This window comes from Danio rerio, chromosome 10 (assembly GCF_049306965.1).
Source record: "Danio rerio strain Tuebingen ecotype United States chromosome 10, GRCz12tu, whole genome shotgun sequence".
NCBI classification, from domain to species: domain Eukaryota; kingdom Metazoa; phylum Chordata; class Actinopteri; order Cypriniformes; family Danionidae; genus Danio; species Danio rerio.
Genome location: NC_133185.1, coordinates 23,779,786 through 23,793,119, shown reverse-complemented (window position 1 = coordinate 23,793,119; position 13,334 = coordinate 23,779,786). Strand labels below are relative to the sequence as shown.

Genomic DNA, 13,334 nt, shown 5'->3' with positions numbered 1-13,334 from the left:
CAATTTGAGTTTACTTCAAGTGTGACTTTAGCTGGATAAAAGTAACCTAAATAATCTCTATAGATTCTAAATGAGAATATTGTCTTAATTGTGTTAATGTCAGAATGTCAGGACATCATCCATGTAAGCATATCGTGATCAACTGAATTGGGCACTACTCTGCTGGTCTCTTCAGCAGAGGAATATTGTGAACTGGTCCATACTGGCATCTGACCTTTGTTTCAATCCACTAAAACAAACAGTGTTGGCATGGCAGCAGCAAACGGAACATTCTGGCCAACGGTGGAACAGGCTGCTTTAGCTGTCATCCGGAGAGAGACATAGATCAAAAGATCAGATGCATGATAGTATTACAGAGGCTTATGCTCACTCATTTACGACAAGCTAAAGCATCATGCCTTCAAAATGATAGACGGATGGCCCTGTTACATGAACATCTGAATTTAGATATACACTCACTGACTGGCAACTTTATTATACACACCTGTTCGACTGCTCATTAACACACTTGTATAATGAGGCAATCACAGGGCAGCAACTTTATGCATTTAGACATGTAAACATGGGGTGCATCTCAATCTGCCTCTTAGCTCCTGAGAACATAGACGAAATCAGTCAGTCAAATACACAAATTCAGGCACTGGTAAGGACAGTGAGATTCTGCATGTACAACACCAAAACTGGAATTTATATACAGCAGAACTAAACCCTGCTGAAAAATCCAGCTTAAACCAGCCTAGGCTGGTTGGCTGGTTTTAGCTGGTCGACCAGGCTGGTTTTAGAGGGGTTTTGGCCATTTCCAGGCTGGTTTGCAGCCATTTCCAGCCTGGTCTTAGCTGGTCAGGCTGAAAAATGACCAGCTAAATCCAGCTAAAACCAGCTTGACCAGCCTGGTTTAAGCTGGACACAGCTGGTTTTGGCTGGGCTCCCAGCCTGGCTGGGCTGGTCAAGCTGGTTATAGATCTCCCAGCCTGCCCAGCTAAGACCAGGCTGAAAACGGCTGGAAACCAAAACTCCTCTAAAACCAGCCTGGTCGACCAGCTAAAACCAGCCAACCAGCCTAGGCTGGTTTAAGCTGTTTTTTTCAGTAGGGAAATTTTTAAAATATAAATTTTATGACATTTTTAAAAGTACATTATAGCTAAATGATTTGATTGTTTCATGTCCGGCATTTAAACCATTTAACAATTATAACTGAGGTGAGTATTGACATGTATGTGTAACCCCACCGGCCCTACGCCACCCAACTGCTCCAAGCTGGTATCAAACCAACAGCCTTTCGTATGGGAGTCGGTTGCTCTAACATGGAGGCTAAAGACCATGGCCACTAGAGCACCTTTAGAGGTCAGAGGAGTGAGGTTTACCTGCACAGCACTTACTAGCTGTGCAGCACTTACTAGCCTCCGTTACACTCACTAACCTAAACCGCATTCTCATCCGGGTCACGGCACCAATGTAACCCCACCAGTCCTATGCCACCTAACCTGCTCTGAGCTGATATCGAACCGGCAACCTTCCGCATGGGAGTCAGTTGCTCTAACAAGGAGGCTTAAGACCATGGCCTCTAGCATCTGTCACTAGAGCACCTTTAGAGGTCAGGAGTGAGGTTTACCTGCACAGCACTTACTAGCTGGCCTCCGTTACGGTTACCCATACCCGAAGGACCCATACTGGTCCTCTGCTTTTAAGCAATTTAGCATACACTGTGAGCAGAGCAATGGGCAGCTACTGCTTCCAGCAAACCCCCATCTTTAATACCTATCGGTTACAAGTCCAACTCACTAACTATTAGGCAACAATTTTTTTCCACTTACTTTATGTTTGCAATATTCATTCATGGTAAATTTCAACAGTAATCTTCAACAGTAACATTTTTCTAAAAACGTCTCTCGCTTGTCCATGTGTTTGATGATTTGGTTCATGTGATTCATGCTTTGAGCTTCTACACTTCCTATATGGAAGCATAGTGCACATCAACGCTTACTGATCTTCATAATGCATTGTGGGACTTTTCAGGGAGCAAACGCTAGTGTGCTGGAAGAATTGGATGATCAAGATAGCACTTAAAATGGCTGACTCCCTGATCAGTGCACTGACTACTGAACAAGGGAGCTGAATGAGACATTCTTGGTCAATGCAATCTTCAAAATCAAAGTTCAAATCAAATATCAGAAACGGTGGTTTAAATGACCGTGAGAGCAGCATAGTGTATTTTTTGCTGAGTATTTCTGATGATCTGCTGAGATTTTCATGCAGAACCATCTCTAGGTTTTACAAATCGGCCTGAAAAATGAAAACATACAGTGTGTGGCAGTTCTAAGTGTAAATGTTTTGTTGATGCCGTATACAAAGGTCATACTGAGACTACAATTTAAATATACAACAAACCTGGATACTAAAGGATTGAAAAAAGCCTTTTTTTTTTTTAGATACGTCTCGACTGACTGGTTGGATTGGAATTTAACAACATGAATTCATGGATCCATCCTGTCTTGGATCAATACTTCAGGCAGGTGTTGGTGGTATAATGGTGAGGGGGAGGTTATCTTGGCATACTTTGGGCCCCTTAGTGCCATTAAAAGGTCAAAACCTGTCATATGTTTTTGTTTGTTTCTAAAGAGTAAAAAAGCTGCATCTGATTCACTCTCATGGAAATGTGTAATTAACTACATACAGTTGAAGTCAGACTTATTAAACCCCCTAAATTATAAGCCCCCCTGTTTATTTTTTCCACAATTTCTGTTTACCAGACAGATTTTTTTCATTACATTTCTAAACATAATAGTTTTATTAACTCATTTCTAATAACTTTTGTTTTATCTTTGCCATGATCACACTAAATAATATTTTACTAGATATTTTTCAAGACAATTCTATACAGCCTAAAGTGACATTTAAAGGCTTAACTAGGTTAACTAGGCAGGTTAGGGTAATTGGACAAGTTATTGTATAATGATATATAAAAAATATATAGCCTAGAGGGGCTAATGATTTTGAGCTTAAAAAAATGTAAAACTGCTTTTCTTCTAGCCAAAATAAAACGAATAAGACTTTGTCCAGAAGAAAGTATATTATCAGACATACTGTGAAAATTTCCTTGCTCTGTTAAACATTATTTGGGAAAGAAAAATAAAAAAATCAAATCAAATCAAAGGAGGGCTAATAGTTCTGACTTCAACTGTATGTGACCAAAGACCACAAAAACAGTCAAATATACATTTTGAAATTTATGCATAATATAAAAGTTGAATAAATGAGTTTTACATTAATTTTTGGTTTGTTAGGACACAACAAAATTTGGTCAAGAAACAACTATAAAAAAATAATATAAAATATATAGACAATTATGATATTGAGATAAACTGTCCTTAAAGTTGTCTAAATTAAGTGTTTATCAATGCACATAAACCAAAAATTGAGTTTTTATATATTTACAGTAGCAAATGTGCGAATTATCTTCACAGAAAAATTATCTTTACTTTATTAGGAAAGAGATGCATCATTTTGACCCAAACAACAGCTAAAATATTTCTGTGCAACAGAAGACTAGCTTTATGGTCCATGGTCATATATAAATTTACTTGATTAGTTCTCTGTGAATAATTCTGACTATATAGTCGTAACATTAAATCTTGTAATTATAATATATAATATATGTAGATCATTCCCTTTTACAGCCATTTAACAGTACACTTATAAGCCACCATTTATTTTTAAATTAGTTAATTTACTAAAAGGTAAAAATAGTTAAAACCAAATAAGCACATAAAAACAAATTAATCTTATAAAGTCTTGATTCTTTGATTTATTTATGGATGAAATATAACCTGAACATTTTCTTGACACGTTTTGTGAAATTCATCCTTGTAGATCTTTGTCTGTGGGCATAGTCTCTTCGCACGTCCTCCAACAAGCAGTCATCACGTCTAGTACACAGCCAGACTGTCATACAAACACTGCAAGCCAAAACGCAGAGCCCACATTTGCCCATCTGTTATGCCAAAAGAACCTGGCCAACAGTCACTTCACTTTCCCAGAAGAATCGCTCTGATTTACTAGTCTTCAGCAGCACTAGTGCATTCGAAAGCTGAGGTCATCACTTTGAGAAGCACTGAGATCTGGCAGCCTCATTTGTGGGAAACCAAGAGGTTTATGAGATGATGGGGCCTGTGGTGCTGATGATACAGTTTCATGATGTAGTGAATGAGAGACTTGAATTCATTGAGAAAAATGAGCTTGAAGGTTCACGAAACCCTCAAGTACTTTTTTTGCGATTTTAACAGATTTGTGTGTGTTGAGCATCAGTAAGGATAACGTTAGCACCTGTTACCTATATTTGTGGGGAAAACTGGATAATTTTGAGATTTTGTCAGCTAATTCATTGCAACGTAGTGCAGAACTGCAAGTGCAAAGATTCTGTGCCGGTTTCTCATTATTATTCATAGAGGAGTTTTCTTATCCTATGAGAAGAGCCGGCTTCTTAATTATTCATGAGAGCACGTGCTTTCCGAAGACAAAGCAGACCTGCCAGTGCCAAGCTCAGTTGTGAAATCCTTTGTTGATGACTGGGTGAGAAGCGTCCGCAGACCCACGGCACGGAGTATTTAGCCGTTCATGAAGTGTTGTATGTGTTTGTTTCATTGATCCACGGGGTTTGTTGCATGTTTTTCCCCGTGATCCTGTCAGGGCAGATACAGCTAAGTTGTGTGTGTGCTGCAAGCATTTTTGTCAGGAGAGAATAGCGGATGTGTCTTTTATCAGGAGTTCGTTCACATTTAGACAAATCGCCGTGCTGCTGTGTTCGCCTCCTCCAGACTACCAGCAGGGCTAATGGTTATAATAGACAGGGCAGAGACCTGCTGCACTGAGTCTGCATTCAGACCCGGGGATTGAGGGAAAAGTCCTCATTTAGTGTTTATATGAACACGATTATCTTTGTAATGATATAAATTGTGGTTATGTGTATATGAAATTACGAATGTAGCAGGGCATAAAATTACTGTTTATTTCTTTGCATTTTAACTTTGTAAACTATAAAATCATGGGTCTCCTCATGGTTTGTCTCATTTTGTGAGCAGACTGAAAACAGTTGTTCGCTCCCCTCCTTCTCCCCTGCTCTGCTGGCCACGCCCACTCCTGCCCTTTGCTCGCAAGCTCCACGCCCACTATGATGCATCTTTTGAAAAAAATCTGAGGTGGACCTAAACTGAAAGTGGGGGGTGTGATGGCCCTTTAAGTGTGATGTCATGGGAAGCGGCTTCTGGGTCCAAGCGTTCTATCAAACTGTATGGGGAGACTCATCAAATGGTCATAATAAATATTTAAAAGGTGATGTAATACTTTCAAAAATTGCGGTCGCAATAGATAAAATGAGTTTCAAATGAGTAGCGGCTTGGACCCGGAAACGGTATTTCATACGTCACGACTTAACAAGCAGACAAAATTGAATTAAAGCACACACTAGAGTTTCGCCATTGGCTTTTTTGCTATATAAATAACAGACTATTTTGATAAGCTAAGCTTTACACATATCAACAAAATTAAGTCATTAGCTTAAACGACATTAAAATGTTCACATTTAAAAACACAAATAGGTTTTTGCATTTTTCACAAATGAATTCTCTCTAAGCCGAAAAGAAAATGAATGAATGAATGCATGGCATCCACCATTTTGTCAATAGCCCATTTCACACAGTGATACCGGTAAATATCCGGAAAATTTCCGGAACGACTTTACCGGTATATTCAAAAAAGCGCTGTTCACACAGGCGAGGACGTTACGGAAATTTTCCGGAAAAGAGCATTCACACATCCATTCCAAAATACCGGTAAATTCTGACATCATTAACCAGAAATGAGCTTTAAACGGCTGCGCTTGTATTTGTAAACATTTGACTAAATTACAAACTCTGTGGATGACAATATTGTGAACAACTTTCGCAGGATCACTTTCGCATGTCGAGATGTTCATAATATGTGCGTGTGCAGGCGCTCACAGGCTGTTTCACTTCACAGGCACACGCAAAGCTTGAAGGTAAACAAACAACGGCTTGTCATAAGCATCTCATCGATGATTATTTATACAGTTGGCATTAAGAAGAACATATAAACGTGATCTGACTAACTTCTAGCAGCTAAATGTGTCTGGAAAAATATTCAAAGGCTTTTATTCTCATAAACCGCGTGGACGTAAATGCATCTGACTGTTGTGATTGGCTAAAGCGGACATCTCACGTCAGCACGTTCTAGACGTGCACGCGCTTATTCCGTCAATCTTCCTTCTGTGTTCACACATCGCAGCATTCCAGCAAATTGCCGGTAATGTTACAACTTCTCTTTCCGGAAAATAGCCAGAACGAATTTACCGGTATTTTCAAAAACGACCTGTTCACACATACAACCTTTCCGGAAAATTGCCGGTAATTTTCCGGAAAGGTCTGTATGTGTGAAAGGGGCTATATCATGTGATCTACCAGCATCAGTTGTTGTGCTGCTTCAATTTCATGCTATGATGCGTTTAACAGTCATCAGCATCTTAAATCCTTTAAAGATTTTGATATTTATAGTTTTTAAAACATATAAACATTTATATGTATTTCTGTATGTAGTATATCATCTTTGCTTCAAATTACAAAAAAACAAATTACCACTTGTGCAAGGTGTTTCTAATGCAGTGTCTATGGGACAGGACAGTAAACTTGACGTTATTCTCTCCACTGGCTGCAGCCATCTGTCTCACACATTTTTTTTTTCCTTTTGCCTTTATAACATCATCATGGAGCTTTTCTATTATTATTTGAGCAAAAAAGATTGTAAAAAAAAAACAAATTGTTGTATTCATCCATTCACTGCACTTTGAGTTTTTCTATGTCGACTTCCTCTTTTGAGAAACCCGGAAATTTTTAAATCAGCTTTATTTGTATAGCGCTTTTACAATGTAGATTGTGTCAAAGCAGCTTCACATAAATGGTCATAGTAACTGGAACAGTGTAGTTCAGTTTTTAGTGTTTAAGTTCAGTTCAGTTCAGTTTAGCTCAGTTCAGTGTGATTTAAAATCATTACTGAGAGTTCAAACACTGAAGAGCAAATTCATCGATGCGTAGCTCTACCAATCCTGAACCATGCGAGCCAGTGGCGACAGCGGAGAGGGAAAAAAAATTCACCTGATAGGAGAGTGAAGAAAAAAAAACCTTTAAGAGAACCAGACCCAGTTAGGCACGACCATTTTAATTTCTCCGCTAGCCAAAAGTCTTGTGCAGAGAATGTGAAAAGGGTCTATTCATAAATTCTCTCCTTTGGCCTTATGGGATAGTAAAGTTTCAATTGAATGCAAACTTCAGATTCTCAGTTGATGTAGAAGCTCATCCAGGTACTTCTTGCAGAAAATGTTTCTAATACTATGGAGACCTGTGGCTAAGCATGTTCTGCCCAAGTCGTCGAACGGAAATCAGAAGAGAAGGACTGCCATTTCAGAGCGGAAGCAAATAGATACATTTTGAATAAAGATTACCAAAACAAACCTTTTTTTTTAGTGGATTAACTTGCACAAATTAATTGTTCACCTTAAGAGCAACAATGTGCGCTAGTGAAATAAACACTTTAAATTTTGATTTTATGTAGACTTTAAATGCCGGATACTGAGATGGACGAATTCTGATGAACACATTATTGTTTTTTATGATCCCTTAGCTGTAAAAGTACCTTCTTTAAATGTAAAATTAAAAACCTCACGCTGTTACTTACTTTAAACTACGTGCAAATATAATATGCAAATCTAATTTTCAGCAAAAGCCAACTGATCTAAATGCAGTCTCCATAACCGTTCCTCGTGACACACTTAACATTAAGGAATCCGCCGCTGCTTCACAAAAACTCATTCCCACAAACTAACACTCCCGATTCTATTTCCTGACTTTCTTTCAGACTCTTTCCACACGTAGACACAGTCTGGACCACATTCGCCTCTGCTGGAAATAGAATACTGGCATGGCGAAATATTAACTCATTAATATTTAGTTTATGCTGGACAGTGCTTTGAATCTTCCCCCCACAAAGCTCAGTCACGTAGCCTAATTAATAATCCATGCGCAAGCTTGTAATAGGGCAGCTGACTACACATACTCCGCCCAAACCGTCTTTCAGCCAATCATTGCTTTCTTACTCGGTACACGATTAATATTCATTAGCCACGTCTTCTTCATAGAGTGGCGTCCTGAACTAAGGTCACAGATGTGGGGACTAGTGACGCTACTAGTTCTGTTCACAGCGCGCACGTAGCGCACTCAGCATTCATTAGTATGCGTTGTTTACATTGAAGGCCAGCTAAAGTGTACTTCTCTAAATCCGCGGTCTTAATATTTAGACAGCAAGATCTAGCTGTCTGCTCTTTACATTTCTGAAAGCATACCAGGAATTGCAATACGATTTATTATAGTCTCGTATATATATTTTTAGGAATTCCCAATAATGTTAAAACATGTTTTAAAGAAATTATTAAATGATTATTAGATTATGACTGATCAGATGACACAAGAAATGAACAAAATAGAAGACAAATAGATAGAAAGATAGATAGATAGATAGATAACGTTAGATAGATAGATAGATAGATAGATAGATAGATAGATAGATAGATAGATAGATAGATAGATAGATAGATAGATAGATAGATAGATAGATATGTTTAAGCTGTTCAACATGTAACGTTCGCTTTCTGCATGATACATTTTCTTAATTGTCTGGGTTGACAACTTTTTTGGCTTTAATTAATTATTGGTTGCTTCGCTTTTCTGCTACGAGAATTAAATAATAGTTAACAAGTTAAATCAAAATGGTCAGCGACAAATAACAACACCAGTTTGTTTGCAACCTCGCAAATTTCAGACAAAGACCCTATCGCTGTCACATTTCATGCGTTACAAGTCAAACAACTGTAAATAAAATACGTTTTACTAAAGCTCCTTCTCATTAGCACACCAGAAAAACGCGGCTATTTGTGAAATATTTGTAAAACGAATAAAAATAGAGATTCGAGCATCCACACTCTCCATTTTCGAGTTGCTCTAGTTCTCGTCTTGTTGACATCGGCTTAAGCCCGCCTCCTCAAAACGTATAGTCACTCTATTGGTTAAAGACAAAGTCAATTATATTTAAAGAAGCGGACATTGGACGGGACACTTGTCAATAAATATGACGCGCTCGTATTTCAGCAAACCCCGCCTTCCATGTGTCTATAATGCCACAGAAATTGTTGTCTGGAACTAGGAAATCGAATTTAACATTAAGTGAAAACTTATAAAGTAACAAAAAAACAAAACCACAACTAAGTCAAAGACTTGTCTAACAGTTTTTGTAGCTGTCAGGGAAACACGGCGAGGTGCTCCGGTTGTACGTACCGTTTAATCCAGGCTCCCCGTTGTTGTCCGCTGGAGCAGCAGCGTCGGACATGGTGGCTCTGTGTAGGGCGGCTTGCAATAGACTGTCAGCAGCAGCTCAGAGTCAGCACGAACACACGCGCACATTCGGGCCTGCGCGCTCACGCGTGACGGAGCCTGACCCCAGATCGGACGCTCTGTGGAGAGGACGCTCTCACTTTTGCTAATAACTGCTTTCTGAGGCTGACCTCAGAACGGTTGAGGGAGCGCTGGTTTCCTGCAACGCTGAAGTGACGCAAACGGGGTGCATATCTGATAACAAAGACACTAAGATTACGTAATGGAGTCGAGGACTGCATATTTATGAAAAGCACGTGAATTATGGACACGTTTATCAATAATCTGAAGTGCTGTATGGCGAGTCGATTTAACATTTTGATGTGTAGTTTAATTATTGGTACTAGCACTACTTTATTATGACTTATAAAATCATTCATTTAAAATCTTTACAGATCGACAGGGATCCATTTTACTTTTTAAAATGACTGTTTATATGACACAACCCACTGAATTTGGTTATGATGACTTTTATAATATAATGTCATAGTCAGGGGCGGATTTAACCAATAACTTAGCGAGGTAAGCCCCCCATAAATATCTAGAAGTAAAAATTATACCTAACTACATATAAACTCGTTTTCTACCATATTTTGTATGGTGAGAGTTACAAATACAATTTTAACGTAATTAGATATTATTTAATATACATATGATATCTTTATAATAATGTAATGTTATGCAATAATATTACAAAAAGTATCCATCATGGAGCAGTCCAGCAGTAACATTTATTATTTTTCATTTGTAAATTAATAATAATAATAATAATAAAAAAAATCATCAAATTAAAAAAAGCATTAATTTAAAATGTCGAAAAGATTATTAAGTGATAATATATATAAACATAAAAACAAAATAAATAAAAGTAGAAAGAGTTCATTTCAGGACTTGGGCCCTGTGGCTGCAATTGCTATGGCCCAAAAAAATCACTAAATCCACCCCTGGTCATAGTGGTACACAAACAGACCAAATGAATGGTAATTTACGACACTAAGAAAAACTCAAACAGACTTATCGGAATATTTTTTGAAACTATTTTAATGGTTAGCATTGCTGTAGATAATGCATTTTTGGGGGGATTTTAACCATCTTGTACTTATTTTAGTTTTCTTGATATGCTAACAGCCATTAGCATCGTTCACCAGTGTGTTTCGAGGCCAAGGAAGTGAGGTTTACACTTTGTTTTTATGCATTTTAGCAGTTTATTCTAAATGTCAACCTTGCCATAAAAAAGGTAAAACTTTATTTTGATGGTCCATTTGAGTATTAGTAGACTGTCTGCTTAATATCCGTTTACACTGCTGCTAAACAGACATTTAACTGACTATAAGAAACTTTGCAAGTACGTTAACTTACACTAACCCTAACCCCAACCCTAACAGTCTACTTATAATCTAATGAGAATTAGTTGGCATGTAGATTCAATTTAACTTAATTTCAATAAACAGACCATCACAATAAAGTGTCTGAAAAAAAAAATAGCCTTACTATTTTTTTGTAGGCTTGTATTTTATAGTACTTTTAAATGTCTTTGTCAATGTTTTCAAACAATTATATTTGATTTTCCAAAGTCACACAAGGGCCAAATTCACACCTGTCACATCCATAACAAAGCCTTTTCCTCATGAATGCAAAAATATAAAATAAAATCAGTCATTTTGTTATATAGTGAGCCAACTCTTATCCTTTTGATTAGCGTAATTTCTTTTGGGTTGGGCAGTTTAATTCCTAGTTTCTATGGAGTTGTATACTGCAAACTCGCATACTTGGTCACATCCAAACCATATTTATTTCCCTCAGTTAAACTTTAAAAAAATGTTTACAGAATAATATTTTTTCTTTGTGGATAGCTATTTTTAAAAAAAATAGACAGATGTTTTAATATAATGTTAACATATACTTTGTTCATTTATGTTTTGAGTTTTTACTGCAAATGTCATATCCGTTTTTGAAAATGCTGCGGCCGTTATCCTTTTTGTGTAAACCCTCAAGACATTGAATCTTTGAAAACTGCAACATTATGCGTGTTAAGTTTGTAGTATGCAGACATGTCGATTTTTAAGGTGAGCGCAATCAAACATACACAATAGTGGCAAATTTCATGGTGGTATTGTTCTAATGATTGCCAAAGGCTTCTTTAGCAAAGTGTGAATTTACTTCTCCAACAGTACAACCGACAGCATAGATGGATTATATACACACATGGCAGAATCTAAATAAACACCAGCAGAGTTGTCAATGACACAATCTCTTCTCTAGAGGAACTATTTACACTAACACCCAATACAGCATTGGGTGTTAATAGTGTGTTTTCCCCAATAATTTTCAAAACCTTTTCAAAATGCAAGAGAAAAACTTTTGCATTTTTGGCTATATCATGTAAACGTAGCCTAAATGTCACTCTCTTCCAGGTTACGGCACCTGCATGTCCAGAAGGCATGTTAATAAGCTCACTAAAGACCACAGCTTATAGTGTATGCTTAATTATAGGTTTCTGTTAAATACCAGTAAAACATGGTTCTATCAAACTGGTTGATGAATGGATGGACAATTTGAATGCAAGTTCTGCTTTCGATAAGAAAACTGTGGGGTTTAGGACTTAAAATTAAGGTTTAAAATTTGGAGAACACCGCTTGTCACCAGACAGAAGTCTGTCGTTTCACCATGACATTTGGATTAAATACTACAATCTCAATTTTTGTTTCAGATGAAACCTGTACATGAAGAAATAACCATAAGTTCCAGAACATGCATTCACAAAACGGGATTTTTTTGGTCATGTTCACTTTTTTAAATAACCCAAGTTCTGACCATTTATTACAGGTATTAAAACCACTAAAATAGTAATTTGTACCAATATTGACCACGATTAATGTACTAATTTTAAATAGGACCTAAAGAAAAACAGTTAAAAACTAAATTAGTAAATCTAGAACCAGTATTTGCAACAACTGTAACTAGCCATAAGGAACAAATGTTAAATGTCCGTGCCCTGTTGATGTCCCATTTAGTGGCTTGTATGTTCTTTTTTAGTTGAATCAGATTTTAAAATTAAAATATATCAGATAAAATTGCTGATCTATCAGTCCATAATCATCTGAGACAGGGCATTCAGCTCAAAAAGCTTGTAACAGTTTTTAATATCACTATATGCTGCAAACAGTCAACTTGTTCCCCTCATTGTTCGCAACAATCTTTATTATAATATTAAAAAAAAAATATATATATATATATTTTTTTTTTTTTTTTTTTTTGCAGTTTCTTAACTGGTATGGCAAGAAGACTATAAACCAGGGGTGTGCAAACTCGGTCCTGGAGGGCCAGTGTCCTGCATATTTTAGTTCCAACCCCAATTAAACGCATCTTAACAAGCTAATCAAGCTCTTTCTAGGTATACTAGAAACTTCCAGACAGGCGTATTGAAGGAAGTTGGAGCTAAACAATGCAGGACACCAGCTTTCCAGGACCGAGTTTGCACACCCCTGGTATAAAGGTGAGGTCAGAGCCCGCTCCAAGTGGGTGGGACTTCATAAACCTAGTGTTTTTATTTATGCAATATCATTCTCACAACACAGAATCCAACATTGAGCTTCATGAATGTCTATCCCTACCCTAACCCCAACCTCACACTTACCTGTTGATTTTTATTAATATCTACACCTGCCCCAGCCTCACATAACCTGACTCATTTTTAATGTCTACTCCACCTAAACCCAGCCTACTTGTGCCATAAGTCCTTCCCACTTGGAGGTCACCTAACATACTTGCAGTGTAATCCCTACTTGGAGGTATCTGGGCTGCAGGGGAATCTACTTGGACATGGTAAGCAACAGTTACACA

At 37.4% G+C, this 13,334-nt stretch overlaps 1 protein-coding gene across 1 annotated transcript in view; it reads right to left on the bottom strand.

Annotated features, from left to right (window-relative positions):
- bnip3lb (BCL2 interacting protein 3 like b) overlaps window positions 1-9,475 on the bottom strand; it is a 29,739-nt gene extending 20,264 nt beyond the window's left edge. The window contains 1 exon segment of the mRNA NM_205571.2: window positions 9,396-9,475. Within this exon segment, the coding sequence (NP_991134.2) occupies window positions 9,396-9,447 (52 nt within the window). The 5' untranslated portion in view covers window positions 9,448-9,475.
- Between the last annotated feature and the right edge of the window lie 3,859 nt (window positions 9,476-13,334).